We start from the raw sequence: 20,012 nt of genomic DNA, 5'->3' as shown, positions 1-20,012 counted from the left end.
GTAAATGGTCTGCATGTCTTGCCATTCAGTGGTAATAATAAAAATGACAGCTGTGTTTTCAAATGTTTTGTTTTGCTGAACTGAATGTTGGAGTGGCTTCTAAGCTACCAGGTGGGATATACAAGCCTTCACCTTCTGACTGCTGTGCAATGCAGATCAATGGAAAGTAAAATATTTCCAGTGTATGATCAGTAATATGAGACTCATACTTCCTGAAATGCAAGTGACTATTCCTAAACAGGTATGTCATAGAAATAATCTCCAAGGTCAGATGGAGTTTGTAACTTTCTACATTAAAACAATCATGCGTTCATGGTTATATAAAAAAGAAGCCATATGAAATGTTAAACTGGCGCACAGTTATGAAAGCAAATCGTCACTTGAAACAAATACAGAACTATACCCAGCAGGATACATATGAGCCCACTGCATGTCAGTAGCATCAGTCAGGAAGTAGCCAACAAGAGATCAGATATCATTATAGAATCTCCTAAACAAAGACATGGTAATGACATTTAGTACATATTGTTAAGTAAAATGAAGGATTACATCATTTACTCATCAAAGGTTCTCCTACAGACCCAAGGTACTGTAGGTTTTTTTCACTACTACTACCTGCATATGATTTGAATGTATACATTTATGGCATGTACATTGCATGACCAGTGTTAAACGTTTTTAGTGGACTCTGGGTACTGTCTTGCCTGAAATAATCTAAAATGGCTGTTTGGCAGCAGAAGAAAAGCAAGAAAGTTGACAAGAATAATGGGTGAGATATAAAGTATTACTTCTCTGGAACAGTAGTGAATGAAACAGTTTAACATTAGAGGTGACAGAGGCAGGAGTGCTGACAAGCTTCAGATATATGTATGGAAGATGCATAAGTGCATAAGGAAGATTAATTAAGCAAGAGTGGAAGAGAAAAAGTACCACACTAAGTCCTCTAAAGACCCACCACACAAATAAAAAAAAGTGTATTTTATAGGTTTTTTTATAGTATTTTAGAGAAATTATTAGCCATGTATATACATATTCATCTTTAAATGAAGATAAGCATAATTTTAATTAGAAAGTTCCATGAATTTATTCAAAAGCTTGAGTTTTTTTTAATGTATTAGCAACTTAATATCAGTTTGTTTTTTGCTGATAGACATAATGAAAACATACTCTGCAGTGAGTCACATTCCATAGGAGTCATGAAGAAATTCACCATGCTATCATACTTATATTTTAATTTATTGATCTTATTCTTTTATCTTTATATTCTAGTACTTGAACATGGATTCAACAGTAAAGGATAAAACAGTGCTTGCAGAACCAGAAGCCAATGGGAAAACAGTAAGTTGGATTTTATTTAAAAGCAATGCATTTTTTTTTTTTTATGCCTGCTTTATATATATATTATAAAATGCTCCTAAGCTCAGAAGAAAACATATGTAGACATTTACGATATGGAGACATCTACACTGATTAGTCATATGACTTTCTTTTTACTCTTTCATTCTACCATACTCTACCTGCCCTATTACCACAGTTCTGGTGGTATGAGTCCATTGTATAGATATATGTACGTTTCTATCAGATTGATCTCTGCAAACAGCCCATTTAATGCTTGTGCTTTTAATTTCACCACCCAACAAGAACTACCGACTACTGGGAGCCCAACAATCCCTATTTATCCAGTCAAGCAAGTTAATGTATGTTAAGCCTGTTTTACTTTACGACTATTGTACAACGTTTTAAGTAGTCGTGGCCTCCTGCATACCACCAGCACTTGCTACTGTTCCTTTGTCTCTTCACTATTCAATAACCTGTCCTCCCACCTTAAGCCCATTTCACCTCATAATGTTTTCGGTGACCCCTAAAAGACCAGTCTAAACTCTGCTATTGTGAAATGTAGCTTCCTACTCACTGAATCTATCCTTAAAACTGCTACTTCTTTCCTTCATATCTCTACCTGTAAAACACTCTTAGTTTCTGCACTGAAGAATTTTCTCTCTAATTCCCTACTATGCCATCCTTAACAACCTTTACAGTTCTAGCCTTCAACTGGTTTTTTCCATCCTTCTGCTGCCCACTTCTCCCAGTCCTGCCTGTCACTATGATTTTATAACCTATATCTATTGTTTTCATTGAATTACCTACAGCTCAGGAATATGGGGACTTACTTGAATTGAATCCCTCCCCATGCTCTTCTTTCCCCCTTAATCTGACACGCTTACCTTCCCATAATGCTTTGCACCGTATAAAATGCTCCAAGTATCGTTTTGCTGCTTTTGTTTTGTTTTCACTCTTTCATTCTACCAGCCTCTACCTGTCCTATTACTACAGTTCTGGTGGTGCAAGTCCATCGTCCATTGTATAGATATATGTAAGTTTCTATTAGACTGCTCTCTATTTAAGCATACCTTTAGTCTTTGCTGCTACATTACCATATGCAAATGTAATTTATTGTCTGTGCCTAGACTTTTCATTGTGATTTCTTCTTAGTACCCCAAAGGGTACGTTTGCAAACTTATAACCTATATCTACTGTTTTTTACTGAATTACCTACAGCTCAGGAATATGGGGACTTCCTTCAATTGATCTTACAGATTATTTTTTTTTTTTTACATTTGGATAGCAGCTCTGCCCAAGGTGCAGCCCGCTCCATTCACCCATGCTGCACTTGGGCTCACTCTGCTTCTCTACCCTACCCACTTTCCCTCCAACCCCCACTTCAGTTACAGTTATACCAGACCATGTCCCACCTCTAGCTTCTCCTCCACTCATCCTTGCCCAATCAGAATCATATTCACTATTGCATTAGAAAGCTTGCATCTATTCCTACCTAATTCAAATTAATACATCACTTAATAAATTACTACATAACCAACCACTCTCATATAAACTCCATCAACATCTTACTGTTACAAAATGCTATAAATTAACTGTAATAATCTTCTGCCAATACTTTATTATTTATGCTAACACTACATACATGTAACACCTCCCTAACCTTGTCATGTATAAATCCAGTTTCAATATCACCCACCTACTCAAACCATGAAAATAGGCAGGGAGACAGCTTCTCTATTATATCACCAAACTTCATCAACACAAACACACACTACTTTCTAAAGTGATGAATTCTTGACTTCTTCCCAAAACCAATCCCAAAGACACATCTGAACTCATCTGTAAACAAAACACTAGCTAACCACTACAAATACTTCCCTCACTTTAACAACCTAAAATAATGTGGAGATATTCACCCAAACCATAGACCCCTTCAAAACCCCACCTCACCGCATACACCATCCACAAAACATGATGCTAGTCACTCTAAACATATGCAGCATCTGCAATAAAATAACAGAATTCCACACTTGGCTATCACAATATTCCCCAGACTTAGTAGCTCTCAACGAAAATTGGTTAAAACAGCACATCAAAGACACAGAACTCCTCCCACCAGGCTATAGCATACTAAGAAATGATCGACTCAATAAAAAAGCAGGAGTTGTAGCCTTAATCTATCCCAACACTTATATAGTCCTACCTTTCTTCAGTAGTACATTTGGTAATGCTGAAATACTCATAGCAATATTGACATTAAACAATAATAAACAACTCTGTATTATAACAATATATATTCCCCCAGGACAAAACATCCATATTCTTGAAGGCTTTTTTTCATGGATGTCCAAAAACAACTCTAATGAAACAGTAATCATGGCAGATGTCAATATCAACTGGCTAAACCTATTTACTAACTCACCAGCAAATAGTATCCAACTCCATGGCTTTACACAACTGATTACCTCCCCTGCTAGACTCCAAAATAGCAGCAACTTAACCTCAGCTCTAGACTGGATCCTTGTCTCTGACCTTCTCAAATGCTCAAACACTAAAATGCTTCCCAATACTCTAAGCGACCATCTACCAGCCTATACTTATAGAACCACCATCCAAAAGACATTGACCCACAACTACAAAACATCTAGAAACCTAACAAATTTAAATCAAAACCAGTTTAATAACATACTGAAATCACTTAATTGGTCCCCATTAAAAACTCTACCTCTAGATGAAGCTGTTAGCTATTTCAAAAAAACATTCCTAGGTACCCTCAACAATTCAACCCCTCTTAGAAAAAAAAGAACTAAGTCTAATCACTCACTTTGGCTAACCAAATCAACAAAACAAATATTACAAATTAATGACAGAGCTTGGAAATATTGGTTGAAAAATAAAAATTAAACCAACCTGTATAATTACAAGCAACTACGTAATAAAGTTAAAAAATCAGTGAATGCAGATAAAAAAATTACTTTTCACAGCAGTTAACCAACTATAAAAACAATCAAAAAACGTTCGGGAAAAAACATCACTTCACTTTTAAACTCTGGGTCCATACAAAACCCCTCCCCAAACTCAGACAAGACTCCAACTGAAATAGCCAATATGTTTAATCCTCATTTAATTGACAGCTACATTAGTCTTAGACTTTAAATCTCGCACTATTTCCCACAATCTCAAAAATTCCCCCCTTCACCACAAACAAACAATAAAATAAGTAACACCTCAACTATCCACTCCCAAGATCCCATAATACCTCAATTCTCTTTACAATCAGTTCCTACTAAATCAACTCATAAACTCCTCCTTAAGCTTAAGCTTTGCTCATGCTCCTCTGACAATCTGCCATCTGAGTACTTAAAACTTGCCCCCGATTCTATCACTTACTCAGTATACTTATAAATTGATCCATTTCTGAATCATATGTCCCTGTTCTGTGGAAAAAATCAATCATAACCCCTCTACACAAAGGAGGTAAATCTAATGAGATTACAAATTATAGACCCATCTCTGTCCTTTCTCCTCTATCCAAACTGCTTGAAAGATGTATACATATACAACTGCTAAATGACCTTACCCCATAACAACCTCCTCACACCCACTCAATATGGCTTTAGGCCTGGTCACTGTACAACAGCAGCTCTCATCTCTTTCACAGATATAGTCAACAAAGCTAGGGACTCCAGCTCGCACACATCTATATTACTACTAGATTTGTCAAAGGCCTTTGACACAGTCGCACATAACAAATTACATCAGAGACTATCAGCACTAGGCTGTAAATCATCCTCCAAGCAATGGTTTAGCAACTACCTGTCCAATAGACAACAATACATAAAGTGGCAGGACTGCCTATCTCAATACCAAACGAACAAAACCGGTCTCCCACAGGGGTCCATTCTAGGACCCCTTATCTTCAGTGTATTCATAAACAACCTACACATGGCCTGCCATCACAGCACACTAATCCAATATCCTGATGATTCAACAATCATATCCTTCTCTAGCAATATGTCCGACCTGCTACAAAAAAAAAAAAAAACACAGACAGCATTCACTACAGTAGAGTCATAGCTAACCAATGCACAATTATTGCTAAACCCCAACACAATTATGCTTTTACTTTCTTCTAGCAAAACTATCACATCTGATTTCAAAATCTATTCCAATAACAAAACTGAAATTGAAATCATAACAAGTGCAACATTACTGGGTATCACCACAGAAGACAAACTCCCATTTGATCAACACATAGTGAATGCCATTAAAAAAACTCATGCCAAGCTAGGAACATTATATAGTCATAAGAACTATATGAACCCAGACACCAAAAAAGTACTAGCTAATACCTGCCTGATCCACTCTTTATGGTGCTCCCATTTTTACAAATTTACACACCTTTCTCAAAACCAAACTCCAGTCCTGTTATTATAAAATTGCTAAATTTGCCACCAGCTTACCATACCACACTCACCACTGTTATGCACTAAAAGAACTCAACTGGCTAGAATTACCCCACCATCTTGATTTTTTACAACTCTCAATTGTACAACAACTAATTTACCATCCTGAGAACTGTCCAGCCCTAAAATCTACCCTACAAGCTTATATTCCTACCAGAAACCTCCTATCTGGCAATAGACAACTTATAAACATACACAAATCCAATAAAAGAGCTGAGGAGAGCTTCTACTCCTGTGCCACAGCTAAACTTTGGAACAACCTACCCAAAAATATCATTAGTATAAAAAACTGCCAAAAATTCAAACTCACACTAAAATCTACCTCTTCAATTCCTGGACCTTCCCATGCCAAACAACAATACCTAACTTCCACACCATCCTATGGCCTTCTCTTTCCTCTCTCCACTCTTCTTCACCCTCCCTCTAACACCCTATCAAACTAAATCTGTTCTCTGCTCATCCCACAAAACCCTCAGCCTATAGTACAACACCCCTCAAATAGAAATTAACATCCATCTAATGGAAATTAACTGAATCCTTGTTTTATATCTATGTGTAACATATCTTGTTAAACTCTAACTTATTCTTCTATTAACTAGTGCTATAATCATTACCCTATTAATTATTTGTTGTGCTCTTTGAATCTATCACCTCTCCTCTTAAAAAAATTGTATCAATGTTTATAAAAATTTCCTAATGCGTGTATCCTACAACTATGCATAAGCCAAGAATTTGTCTAATATTTGATTTTTATGTCTAACTACTTTCTGTTTTGTTATTAACTACTGGTGCTTGTTATTTGTAACTACTGGAGCTTTTCTCTCCGGGGCTCCGCTGAAAATGGGTTTCTGACCCTGTCAGACATTCCCACTCACCAAATGTCAATAAATAAATAAATAAATGACAGTGGCACTTAAGTTTATTGAGATACTACAGTAACGACTGCATAATATTACAATATGTCATCCTCCCTTTCAAACACATTCTAGAGCATTGCTTGCTTAGAATTAATTCAACCATTTCTTCACCTGTACTGAAAATGTGCCTCTGGGACTTAAATACAACTGCTTCTAGCTGTCAACCAGTAGGAAGTTATATGGAGCCACTGAGATATGGGAATAATAAGACTTCATTGAGAGACCAGAGATTCATGCTACTGTGTTGTTGGATTTTTCACTTTGTGCATGTCTTCCTAAATATACCCTAGACACACTTAGGTTTGTTTGGATTACTATCAATATCTCGAAAATGAAAAGAAAAAGTACTAATAACCAATGTGCTGTACCGAAAATACAATCACCCATTGCTGAAAAATGAATGGCCCTATTGCCGAAAAACAGCAGTTAATGCCGAAAATGTCGCCAACGACATTTTACAGCATTAACCACAATCCACCCTTGCCGTAACTTCCTAATCCCTACACTTAGCATCCCATTTATGCAGGGGGGCAAGCCCCCCAAACCTCCCCAACTTAATATTCCAACTCCGAGATCTCACTACAGTGAGGAAAGGGATGTATTTCCCTAACCGCACTATACCGCAATCCCTTTACATGAGCGAACATTATATTTGTGAATGCACAGCCCATTTGCAAATATGACGTTCGCTCATGTAACCTGCACACATATGAAGTATTCGAACATCTGTTGTTCGAATACTTCATAGCCGTGCAATTGCGCATCAACATTTCAATAGTAACCCATTTGTTTTATGGGATTTGTCTTCACAGAACTCTTCACAAACTGGTTTTGCTATTTCATAGATCTAAAGTCTGAGATTCATTTTTGGTACCCAGTTAATGTCTGTGTGGAATTTCCATTGTTCTTCTTGGGCCTATGCAAGTTGTCACCAGGTATTCCTTTTTCTTGTCAAAGGCATGCAGGTTGATAGATGATCTGAAAGCAGATTCATCACACAGCAGTGTAACAAATAGCCCACTCACCTTTGCTGCTGGAAGACCAGAATTCTATGGATTCTTTCCCTACTCCAGGTGACTGGATTGTTGACACTGCAATGCACCATTAGCAGGAGTGCTGAACTCTTCAGTGTGTCATCCTTTGGATAAAATATTAAACTGAGGTCCCATCCGCTTGAGTTGCTGGTAAAAAAATCCCATGGCACCTAGCAAAAAGAAAAAGGGAAGTTACCCAGTGCCCTGGCCAAAGTTCCCCTACTAGTAGAAATAAAATCTTGGGTCTCCAATGAAGTAAGGCCACTACCCTTGCAGTTAACAAAGGATAAAGAAAATGAAATTAATCCAGTGCCTCCACCACCTCTGGAACAGATTGCCCCTGCAGATAAAGTGGTGTGATATACTGTCATTCTTCAAACAAAACCTAGATGATTGGATGGGTACCCACAAATTCATCTGAGGCTAGACTGACCTAGCCTTCCTGGAGACAGAGGGGCATGACCTAAGGATGTCCACTGAAAATGGGTAATTTCTTTCCCAGTTGGATTAACCCGGTTAACAAATGTGAAATAAATAAATAAATAAATAAACAAATAAACAAATAAATAAAATAAATAAATAAACACAATCATAAGACTAAACTGTCATGAAATTCATATGAACCCTATGAATCTTATTTATACCTATAACTAAATCTCAACAAAAAAATTCCACATCCATGTGCGTTTGAGTGTGTGTGTATGTGTATGTGTGTGTGTGTGTGTGTGTGTGTGTGTGTGTGTGTGTGTGTGTGTGTGTGTGTGTGTGTGTGTGTGTGTGCGCTCACACTTGTGGGCTTAGAGAGGGAAATACATGTGTTATTAGTATTGTCATCAGCAATTACATCTTAAAACAACATACCTATATAAGTCATTGATTAGAGGCCCCCAAAACACAGACAGCATTGCTATAAATATTTTACTTTTATTTTGCTTTCTGAATAGGGCTGTTAACTTGGAAGAGCATTCTTAACTGTAGTTAGTGCCCAGAAATGCCATAAATAATTTAACTGCAACTGTATTGGAGTGCATGTTTTCCTGTGGAAAATATGAAGTAGAATATAAAAACTTTATCTGCTATTGTATTGTATTGGCTATCCTGTTTTAAGGGGAATTGCATAAAAGTCCAGAATTGCAGTGAATGAGTACAGAAGCTAATTAGTGAAGTTGAAAGTTAATTACATTTCAACACACTCTGCTAACTGAAACTTGCAACTGATATGGGACTACATTTAATGAAATTTATTATTACCACCTATAAAGTCGACAGTAGTTTTCTGTCTTCTCATTCAGTAGACAGCAGATGAACTTTTGCTATTGCTGTCACAGAAGAAACATGTGCATTGGATCTGTGTTTATAGTACAGAGCATTATTACAACCCATCACTGCAAATTCTGACTGGTACTTAGAAAGCAGGGAGTTATCACATAGATCTAGGGTGAAATGTATCACCTCCTGTGATCACATAGACCTAGGGTGAACTATATCACCTCATGTGATCACATACACCTAGGGTAAACTGTATCGCCTCCCATGATCAGATAGACCTAGTGTGAACTGTATCACCTCCTGTGATCACATAGACCTAAGGTGAACTGTGTCACCTCCTGTTATCACATAGACCTAGGGTGGACTGTATCGCCTCCTGTGATCACATAGACCTAGGGTGAATTGTATCATCTCCTGTAATCACACAGACCTGCAGTGAACTGTATCATCTCCTGTGATCACACAGACCAAGGGTGAACTGCATCACCTCATGTGATCACATAGACCTAGGGTGAACTGTATCTCCTCCTGTGATCACATACATCTAGGGTGAACTGTATCGCCTCATGTGATCACACAGACCAAGTGTGAACTGTAGATCACACAGACCTAGGGTGAACTGTATCACCTCCTGTGATCACACAGACCTAGGGTGAATTGTATCGCCTCCTGTGATTACATAGACCTAGAGTGAACTGTATCACCCCCACCCCCATGATCACATAGACCTAGGGTGAACCGTGTCACCTCCTGTGATCACATAGACCTAGTGTGAACTGTATCACCTCCTGTGATCACATAGACCTAGTGTGAACTGTATCACCTCCTGTGATCACATAGACCTAGGGTGAACTGTATCACCTTATGTGATCACACAGACCTAGTGTGAACTGTATCACCTTCTGTGATCACATTGACCTAGGATGAACTATATTATCACCCCCTGTGATCACATAGACCTAGGGTGAACCGTGTCACCTCATGTGATTACACAGATCTAGGGTGAACTGTGTCACCTCCTGTGATCACATAGACCTAGGGTGAACTGTATCACCTTATGTGATCACACAGACCTAGTGTGAACTGTGTCACCTCCTGTGATCACATAGACCTAGGGTGAACTGTATCACCTCCTGTGATCACATAGACCTAGGGTGAACTGTATCACCTCATGTGATCACATAGACTTAGGGTGAACTGTATCTCCTCCTGTGATCACATAGACCTAGGGTGAACTGTATTGCCTCATGTGATCACACAGACCTGGGGTAAACTGTATCACCTCCTGTGATCACATATACCTAGGGTGAACTGTATCACCTTATGTGATCACACAGACCTAGTGTGAACTGTATCACCTCCTGTGATCACATAGACCTAGGGTGAACTGTATCACCTCCTGTGATCACATAGACCTAGTGTGAACTGTATCACCTCCTGTGATCACATAGACCTAGTGTGAACTGTATCACCTCCTGTGATCACATAGACCTAGGGTGAACTGTGTCACCTCCTGTTATCACATAGACCTAGGGTGAACTGTATCACCTCATGTGATCACATAGACCTAGGGTGAACTGTATCTCCTCCTGTGATCACATAGACCTAGGGTGAACTGTATTGCCTCATGTGATCACACAGACCTAGTCTGAACTGTAGATCACACAGACCTAGGGTGAACTGTATCACCTCCCGTGATCACACAGACCTGGGGTAAACTGTATCACCTCCTGTGATCACATAGACCTAGTGTGAACTGTATCACCCCCCGTGATCACATAAACCTAGGGTGAACTGTGTCACCTCCTGTTATCACATAGACCTAGGGTGAACTGTGTCACCTCCTGTTATCACATAGACCTAGGGTAAACTGTATCGCCTCCCATGATCACATAGACCTAGGGTGAATTGTATCACCTCCTGTAATCACACAGACCTGCAGTGAACTGTATCATCTCTTGTGATCACATAGATCTAGAGTGAACTGTATCGCCTCATGTGATCACACAGACCTAGTGTGAACTGTAGATCACACAGACCTAGGGTGAACTGTATCACCTCCTGTGATCACACAGACCTAGGGTGAACTGTATCACCTCCCCTGATCACATAGACCTAGTGTGAACTGCATCACCTCCTGTGGTCACATAGACCTAGGGTGAACTTTTTCACCTCCTGTGATCACACAGACCTAGGGTGAACTGTATCACCTCCTGTGATCATACATATCTAGGGTGAACTGTATCACCTCATGTGATCACATAGACTTAAGGTGAACTGTATTACCTCCTGTGATCACATAGACCTAGGGTGAACTGTATTATTAAAAAAGCACAAAACGAAAACAATTGCAGTAAATGCAAAACCAAACTACTCAGCCAGGAAAAAAGCCACACCACGATCTCTGTATTTCAGTTAATTTAATAAAAGAACTCTGGCGCCTCTGCACAAACCAGCCTTCCAGAAGTAACAAAATAATCTCCACATAACACTTCTATATTTATTACATACAATTACATTTAATTATACAATTAAACAATCACACATTTAGGAAGATTTTTAAAGAAAAACCTTCCAATTACATTCATTATTCAAACCTAATGGAGACAATGTATTCAATTTTAAAATATTCAGGGTTTCTTTATACAACTTCTTTTTTGCATTACCCTCCTCTTTATAATTTATTCTAAAATACAAGCTCTCAATAAAGAAGGGTCATTATTATGGCAAAGGCTAAAATGTAGGGCAACAGGAATTATAAAATTCTTATTTCTAATGTCCCTAACATGTTCTTGAAGTCGCAGCTTAAAAATTCTTTTTGTTTCCCCTATATAAAATAAATTACAGGGGCATGAAGGTATGGTTTGGTTAAGAAAATGTATAGATGAGACATGGGGGATGTTCGGTGAAATGTATGGCAAAACTAATATATTTCATAAGAATATAAAATATAGTTTGGGAATAGGAATATAAAGAACATATTGGAATATTACAAGACTAATAAAACCAATACAACTATAGGTGCAAATAAAAAATGGGGAACTTTCAAATGTGGATGGTGTGCCCAGTACTCTTTCATTGCAGAACAAAAGGACTTGACAATACCTAGTGCAGGAATTACTTTGAAAGCTAGGAACTATAGTAGTTGCTATACTCAGGGTGTGGTTTACTTGGCCTTTTGTAAGGTGTGTTCAAAATACTATGTGGGTAAAACAGAGAGACATTTTAGAGCCAGAATATATGAACATATAAGGGATATCAACAAGCAAAATGTGAATAATGCATTAAATAGGCATTTGATGAATTGCAAGGAGGCCAATTTCAAATTCTGGGTATTAGAAGACGTTGGACACCCGGAAAGAGGTGGGGACTGGGAAACAAAGTTAGAATACAGGGAAATGATGTGGCAATTGCATTTGGATGCATGTGGAGGGAAAGGCCTTAATGACCACATATCTATTACTCCTGTTTTAAAAATTTTTGCTGCTGACCCTAAGAGGGCTGTTAAAAATTAGGAACAAAAGTTAGGAATATATATAATATACATATAATTTCCAAAGAAGATATTTAATAATATACTAATATATATAAAAGTACATTTTATAGACAGGTGGATATATTATATCATATTAAATTATTATATTAAATTGAATTAAATTATTAAATTAAATTATTATTATTAAGAATATTTTATGTATATATATATATATATATATATATATATATTTTTTTTTTAATATATATTTTTATATATTTTTTATATACTTGTTTTATACATTTTATGGTCTGTATAGATGTATTAATTTATTAGACTGATACTTATTGATATTTTTGGAAGTAGGAATAAATATATTTGTACATATATTTGTATGTGAGTATACATATATTTATATGTATACACATTCAATTTTTTGTAGAGTTGGCATTATGGTTTACTATTATTATATTATTACTGTTCTCTCTTTATTATGTTATTAGTGTTCTCTCTTTTTAATCTTTTTAAGGTTTTAATATGACATATTGTTTTTCCCCCCCTTTTTCCCTTCTCTTCCCAATGTAATAAGGCACATTAATTGTAATTTATAACTTATTTAATTTAATATATTGCAACATATCTTAATATATTTAATATATCTAATACATTTTAATATATTTATATCTATTCTGAACTTGTATACAGTTGTTTTCACAGCTGTAGATTTGACAAACTGTATTTAAAGTTTTCCGTACAGAAAACAGTTATTTCCACACACAATGAAAACAGTGTGTATTTTACTTTTAGAAGGAAATGAAGGAAATGTATGTACTAATTAATTTATTGATCAGCCCACTAGTTAATGTATATAAATTGATGTGTTTTGTGGTTTTAATTCATCTCTGAAGAAGTCTCCGAAGGGAGACAAAAGCGCTCAGATTTTACTTGTTTGGTGTGAAAATAAATAATTTATTTACTTATATTTTCGCTGGTGGATTCTATCTTTCTGGATTTGTGTGGGAGGACGACCTTTATTGTTCATGGAACAGGTTTTTTGTTGCATGACAATACATATACTACTGATTTAGTAGCACAAGAATGTACAGATATAGAATGAAACCTAATTCCATTAATTTTTTTTAAAAGATCTAATTATGTTAGGACAAACAGAGCTCCTTCCACAAGGGAAGGTGCCACATTGAGCAGGATGTATATTTAGCTTATCACCAGGTTGTATGAATGTATTATATACCAGCATATCTTTAATATTTCTACTTCTCTTAAATGAGATACATGGAATTGTATGTAAGTTCTTCACACCTTCCTTATTATTAATTAAATAGGGCCAATAATATTGAATAATGTCAATGATTTTATGACTCAAAATATTATAAACTGTTACAAAATAAACCTTTCTACCACCATGTACTATATCTCTCTCTCTATTGTCATTGTTTCTTTTTACTGAGGAGTCAGTACAAGGTGAATACAAATTTAACATTTTCTGTATAGAATTCAGAATTAACATTTCATCATAACCTCTATGTCTAAAAGCAACGCAAGTATTTAGAATTTCTTTCTCTAAAATGTTCACATCATTACATAATCTGATCACCCTTAATAACTCATTATAGGGTAGAGCTTGTACAGAGTGTGGGGGTGACAGCTCCTCCTTTCCAAAATACAGGAGTCACTAGTACATGTTCTATATATACCAGTTACTATATCACCTCTTATTTCTAAATTTACATCTAAATAATTGACTGATTTACCCATTTGCAAACCATCAAATTCTACTTGAAAATGATTAATGTTTAAACTATTAAGAAACAGGGGGGGCTAAATCAGCACCTCTCTTACATAAAAAACCAGGTCATCTATTTACCTGTAATAAAGAACTACAAAATTATTAAAAGAAGCTAGATATGTAAAGAAATTCAGTTTCAAAAAGGCCCATAAATAAGTTGGCATACATGGGTGCGAAAGACGCACCCATGGCAATTCCTTGTTGTTGATGATAAATACGATTATTAAACTCAAAAAAGTTATTTGTTAGACAAAAATGAACTAATTCTATAACATAGTTACTAACAGGACTATCTCCCAAGAAAAACTTGAGAGTTTCAATTCCTAATGTGTGAGGAATAGTTGTTTATAGATTTTTACATCTATTACCATCCAGTAGTAACCCTTTTCACACTTAACATTTTTCAATGTATCCAAAAGATGAAAAATATCCTTAATATAAGAATTTAATTTAACTACATACTTCAAAAGATAAGAATATAAAAAATTCCAATGTTATGTAAAAAATAATTTTGTGCTGCCACTATAGGTCGACCAGGGGTAGAGCTCACATTTTTATGAGTTTTAGACAAGCAGTAAAACTTAGCCAAAGAGCTACCCTCAGTGTCAAATTTACATTTAACATCCTACTTGGTAAAATAACCCAACCTGAAGCTCTTGTTAATTAATTCTTTAAAATTCACAACAGCTTGCTGAAAATCATTGTCATTAGCGTCCCTATAAACTTTTCCATCAGACAAGTGGCCCATGCACATTTTACGGTATTGTTTATAATGCATTACAATTTTTGACCCTTGTCTGATGGTTTTATGACAGCATCTTGTCTATTACACAAACTTAATAGTGCTTGCCATTCACTTTTACTCATATTATACAACACATTTTTTTCTTTTCAGCGAAAAATTCCTTCATCATATTTTCCATAGCAAAATTAATCATTTTTGAGAACTGGACTATAATTTGATTAGAAAAGGGAGGGGAAAACTACTTGTATGAGAAACATTCCCCATATCTAAAGTGCAATATGCATTAACATTATCTGTAGAGTCTATAGAAGAATTACAAGAAAAAAACTCCATTTCATCATCTTCACTAATAGACACATCTACTAACTCATTCACATTATTACAATCAATATCAGACTCATAATAGTTAACTAGATGCAATTTTCTAACTAATTTAAAAATTTCAGCTTTCAAAAAATGTGCTCTGGGTGGAGCAGTAGGGATGAACTGAAGCACACATTGTAAAATGGACATTTCCGTATCACTCAAGTCCACCCCAAATTCAAAACTGAGTTATACATTTTACATCTTTCTGTTTGTTTACTAATAGTACAAATATGTTAAACTATTAATATTTAATCCTCTTACTGTGTATCACCCCTGTGATCACATATACCTAGGGTGAACTGTATCACCTCATGTGATCACACAGACCTAGTGTGAACTGTATCACCTTCTGTGATCACATTGACCTAGGATGAACTATATTATCACCCCCTGTGATCACATAGACCTAGGGTGAACCGTGTCACCTCATGTGATTACACAGATCTAGGGTGAACTGTGTCACCTCCTGTGATCACATAGATCTAGGGTGAACTGTATCACCTCCTGTGATCACATAGACCTAGGGTGAACTGTGTCACCTCCTGTGATCACATAGACCTAGGGTGAACTGTATCACCTCCTGTGAAGTCGTCTACTGCAAACTAACTTACATGCTGTCCTTTTGCCATTTTTAACACGCACCGTATCGTTTCGTGCTACTAAAGTCAATTATGCATTGTTTCCACTTACTTTCACAAACTGTTGCTCAGAATTTGACTCTGCATTTTTTTTTTATATTCTTGTCTTTGTATTTCTGCAGTATATTTGCAATTAAGTTAAAAGTAAAAGTAAGCCAGGTCACTGAATGTTATTGAGCCACAAGTCCATATATTGAGTTATATGTTTTAAATGGGGATACAAGTGACCATAGCATAAGGGGGGATGCTGCACTCCTGAGTGCATTGCCCTTCAGATGAGATGCTAAACTGAGGCCCTATTTGCTTGTGCTGATGATGGCGTAGGTGGATATGAAAGATCCCAAGTCACCCACTGAAAAAGAGTAGTTTGTTTTTATTGTTAAACAAGACTTATATAAACAACCATATTATGTACATATTTACAATAGTTACAGTTATATATACATGCTATATCATACTATTTACATTCATATCAATGAACATTTCCCCCACCCTTTTTTCACAAACAAAAGCATATTTTCTTAAGAATCTCTGCCACAACCTGTTTACCATTAAACTTAATTTCATTCAATCTTTTAGTCCTTAGTGTCCATATAAAATAAAATATGATTCTATCAATTTTCTTCATTTCTGCTTGTTTTTTGCATTATAAAAACATATTCAATAATATCCGTATCAGTCTATTCCCTTTTTATAAAACTTTCCAACATTTTATAATTACATATTTCTTCCCACAATTTTATAATTCTTTCACATTTCAAAAACACATGCTCAGTAGTTTCAAATTCACCACAATAATTACACAATCTAGTCTGTTTCCTCTTGTAAGGCATATTTCCTTAACAGGTAACTTATTTATAGACAATCTCCATAAGAAATCTTTGCATTCATGTATGCTTTTACACCATTTATATCTTGTTAATACTGGTTTCTTTCTTCTTATTTCTAAATGATTCCAAGGATAAATAAAATAATATTGATTCATAATATTTAAGTACCATTCTTTTCTATTCTTTTCAATCATATTCAGTTTTAATTTCCATAACACAAGTTTATTCTGGTATTCTTTTATTTCTTCATTCATATTTCCCTTTAGTCTTTTTCCTATTTCCATCTTTCCCCTCAAAAATTGATATTTAGAATATAAGCTGGATTCTATCAAATGTTTACATTGTTTTGTATAACCTACTACAACTCTATATAAATTCAATGATGCATCATGCACAATTCGGTTTATTAGGCCAAATCCTCTTTGTTTTACTGTCATATATAATACCCTTCTTTTGACTTAGCTCAGTCTTGACCCCCACATGAATGCAAATATAATCAACAGTATTTCTTTTGCATACTGTGATGGTATCATGTATATATTAGCTATGTATGCTATCTTACCAATGATGACAGAGTTTATTAAATATACTTTCTTTCTATATGCCAAACCTATATGTTTTCCAAAAATTACACATATTTTTTTATTTCTTGCTTTCATTTTCCTATTTTCTTTTATCACCACTTGATCCAAAGACAATTCCTAGTATATCTATAGATTCCTCATTGAATTTTCTATTTCCTATATTTCCTTTGTATCCAAAAGCCTTACTTTTCTCCTCATTTATAAATAAACCCAACTTTTTCAACAATTTATTTAATTTCTTACTTATGTTCTTCATCCATTCTCTGTTTCTTGTTATTATCACACTGTCATCTGTTATAGGTAGTTGTGTTTCATTTGCTATCATATAACCTGCCTTATGTCTCATATGATTGATTATTGTCACTACTGTATTTATAACTAACACAAATATAATACTACTAATTGGGCATCCCTGTCTTATTCTACATTCTGTTTTGGGTTCATTTATCTATCCATTCATGTTTAATTTAACATTATTTCTTTCATGCACTGACTTGATTACTTATATTATTTTCTTACTTATATTATACGCCTCTAGAATGTCGCATAATGGTTCATATTTTATTTTGTCAAAACATTACTTAAGTCTCCTATCATAATCTTTGCCTCTGTTTTCTTAACTGCAATATCATCTGTATCTTTTATTAACCGTAATAGGTCTTGACGTCCTTTTTCCTTTCTACCAAATACTGTTTGTTCAAGTAGTTTATCTATTTTATTTGTTAATCTCTTTGTTATAATTCTCATAAATATTTTATAATCAATATTGTTTAGTATTATTGGTCTCCAATTCTTTATATCATCTTTTTCTCCCTTTTTCCATATGAATATTATAGCACCCATGCGTAGTTCCTTCTCTAGCATTTCCAATTCTAACCATTCATTTAAAACCCCTATAAATATATGTTTCTGTCATTTCTCCATATTTTTATACATATGACATTAAATATCATCTAATCCTTTAGCTGTATTCACATCAATTTATTTTAGTATTTCATTTAACTCTTTCATCATTATAATTTGTTCCAATGTTTCATTGTCAGTTTCATTCAATTTAAGTTCATATTTTTGATTTCTTCCCATTTCTTTTTTAACAAAAGATTGTAATATATAATCTTGAATTGTCTTACATATTTCTTCTTGTGTAGTCACTTTGTTTCCTTCTTCATTTCTTAATTTCCTTATTATTTTATTGTCTTCTTTCATTAGTTTATCTAAATATGGTGCTATTTCTTTTTTTTCCTTGTAAGCAATATCTTTGTTTGTATACCAAATCATTTATCTTTTTTGATTTATGTGATATAATTCATTTTCATAAAAAGTTCTTTTAGCTTGTAATAGATCTTTAAATATAGTTTGTCTTAATATTTTATAATCATTTTTTTTCTTTATTCCTTTTAATAATTAAATCTTCTAAGAAACATTTCTTATACTTTTCTTTAAAACATTTCCACCAACTGGTCCAATGTTCATAGAAACCTCTCATATCTATATGGTCTCACCATACTTTCTTTCTTTCTCTCCTATAATCTTGTTTTAAGTCTTGTGCATTTAATCTTTTAGTTCTTTTACCTATTTTTATGCATTCTTCATTTTCAACCATATAGCTATAGGGTCAGAAAATTTTGGTTTCTTTGTCCCCTTCTGTATAATTTTTAAGCTACCAGATATAAGAAAATAATCAATTTCAGTCTTAATCTCATTTTTAAGTCCAATGCTTGTTATCCTATATATATATATATATATATATATATATATATATATATATACATATATATATATATATATATATATATATATATATATATATATATATATATAGCTTACCGCTTCTCATTATTTCATATACAATTTTAACATCAGTCTTACTCTTTTTGCTTGTTCTTAAATTACAGTTAAAATCTCCTACCATTATAACATCCATATTCACACTGGCATAATCTAGGATTTTTTTAAGCATTCTCCCAGATTTAATAAATTCTATGTAGGAATAGTGCAAGCTCTACATGGAGTGCACCATGGCCGTGTCTGCAGCTCCCACTTGGCAGTGCACCTACCATATTCATGAAGGCAAGCTACTGAGGGAGACCTGTGTACACAGTTACTGAATAGGTGCTAAGGGGTGTGTTACAGTGCTTGAAGATGTATAACACACCCCCTGCACTGTCAAAGTGCCATACAGCACTAAAAGAATTAAGTAAAGTGGCCTTGGACACTTATTAGCAAGCAATGATAGTTATGTATTTAACACAGGGGTGTGTTACAGTGTCCATAACACACCTCCTGCACTGTCTAAGTGCCGTATGGCACTAAAATATTAAATCAAGTGTGTCCTTGGCCAGTATGAAATGTATATGTAGGGGTATGTTACAGCATCCATAACATACCCCTTATACTGTCAGAGTGCCGTACGGCACTGAAAGTAAATGTGCAAATGTGATTTGCCCTTTTATTTTTATTATTTATTTATTTATTAGTATTTTTGTAATTTGTGTGTTTGTGTGGTGCAGCGCTTAGTGATAAACATGTGCCAGATATCTAAA

The 20,012-nt window shown here is 35.0% G+C and overlaps 1 protein-coding gene across 1 annotated transcript in view; it reads left to right on the top strand.

Moving 5' to 3' along the window:
- Nucleotides 1–20,012, top strand: part of DRD3 (dopamine receptor D3) — a 1,635,526-nt gene that overhangs the window by 1,465,660 nt on the left and 149,854 nt on the right. Inside the window, exon 6 of the mRNA XM_044073157.1 lies at nt 1,270–1,338. Within this exon, the coding sequence (XP_043929092.1) occupies nt 1,270–1,338 (69 nt within the window). The remainder of the gene's footprint in view (nt 1–1,269; nt 1,339–20,012) is intronic.

The sequence above is a fragment of the Protopterus annectens genome, chromosome 5.part1 (assembly GCF_019279795.1).
Source record: "Protopterus annectens isolate FY-2018-M chromosome 5.part1, PAN1.0, whole genome shotgun sequence".
NCBI lineage: Eukaryota > Metazoa > Chordata > Ceratodontiformes > Protopteridae > Protopterus > Protopterus annectens.
Note: the sequence above shows the minus strand (reverse complement) of the source record. Positions and strands in the feature narration are given on the sequence as shown.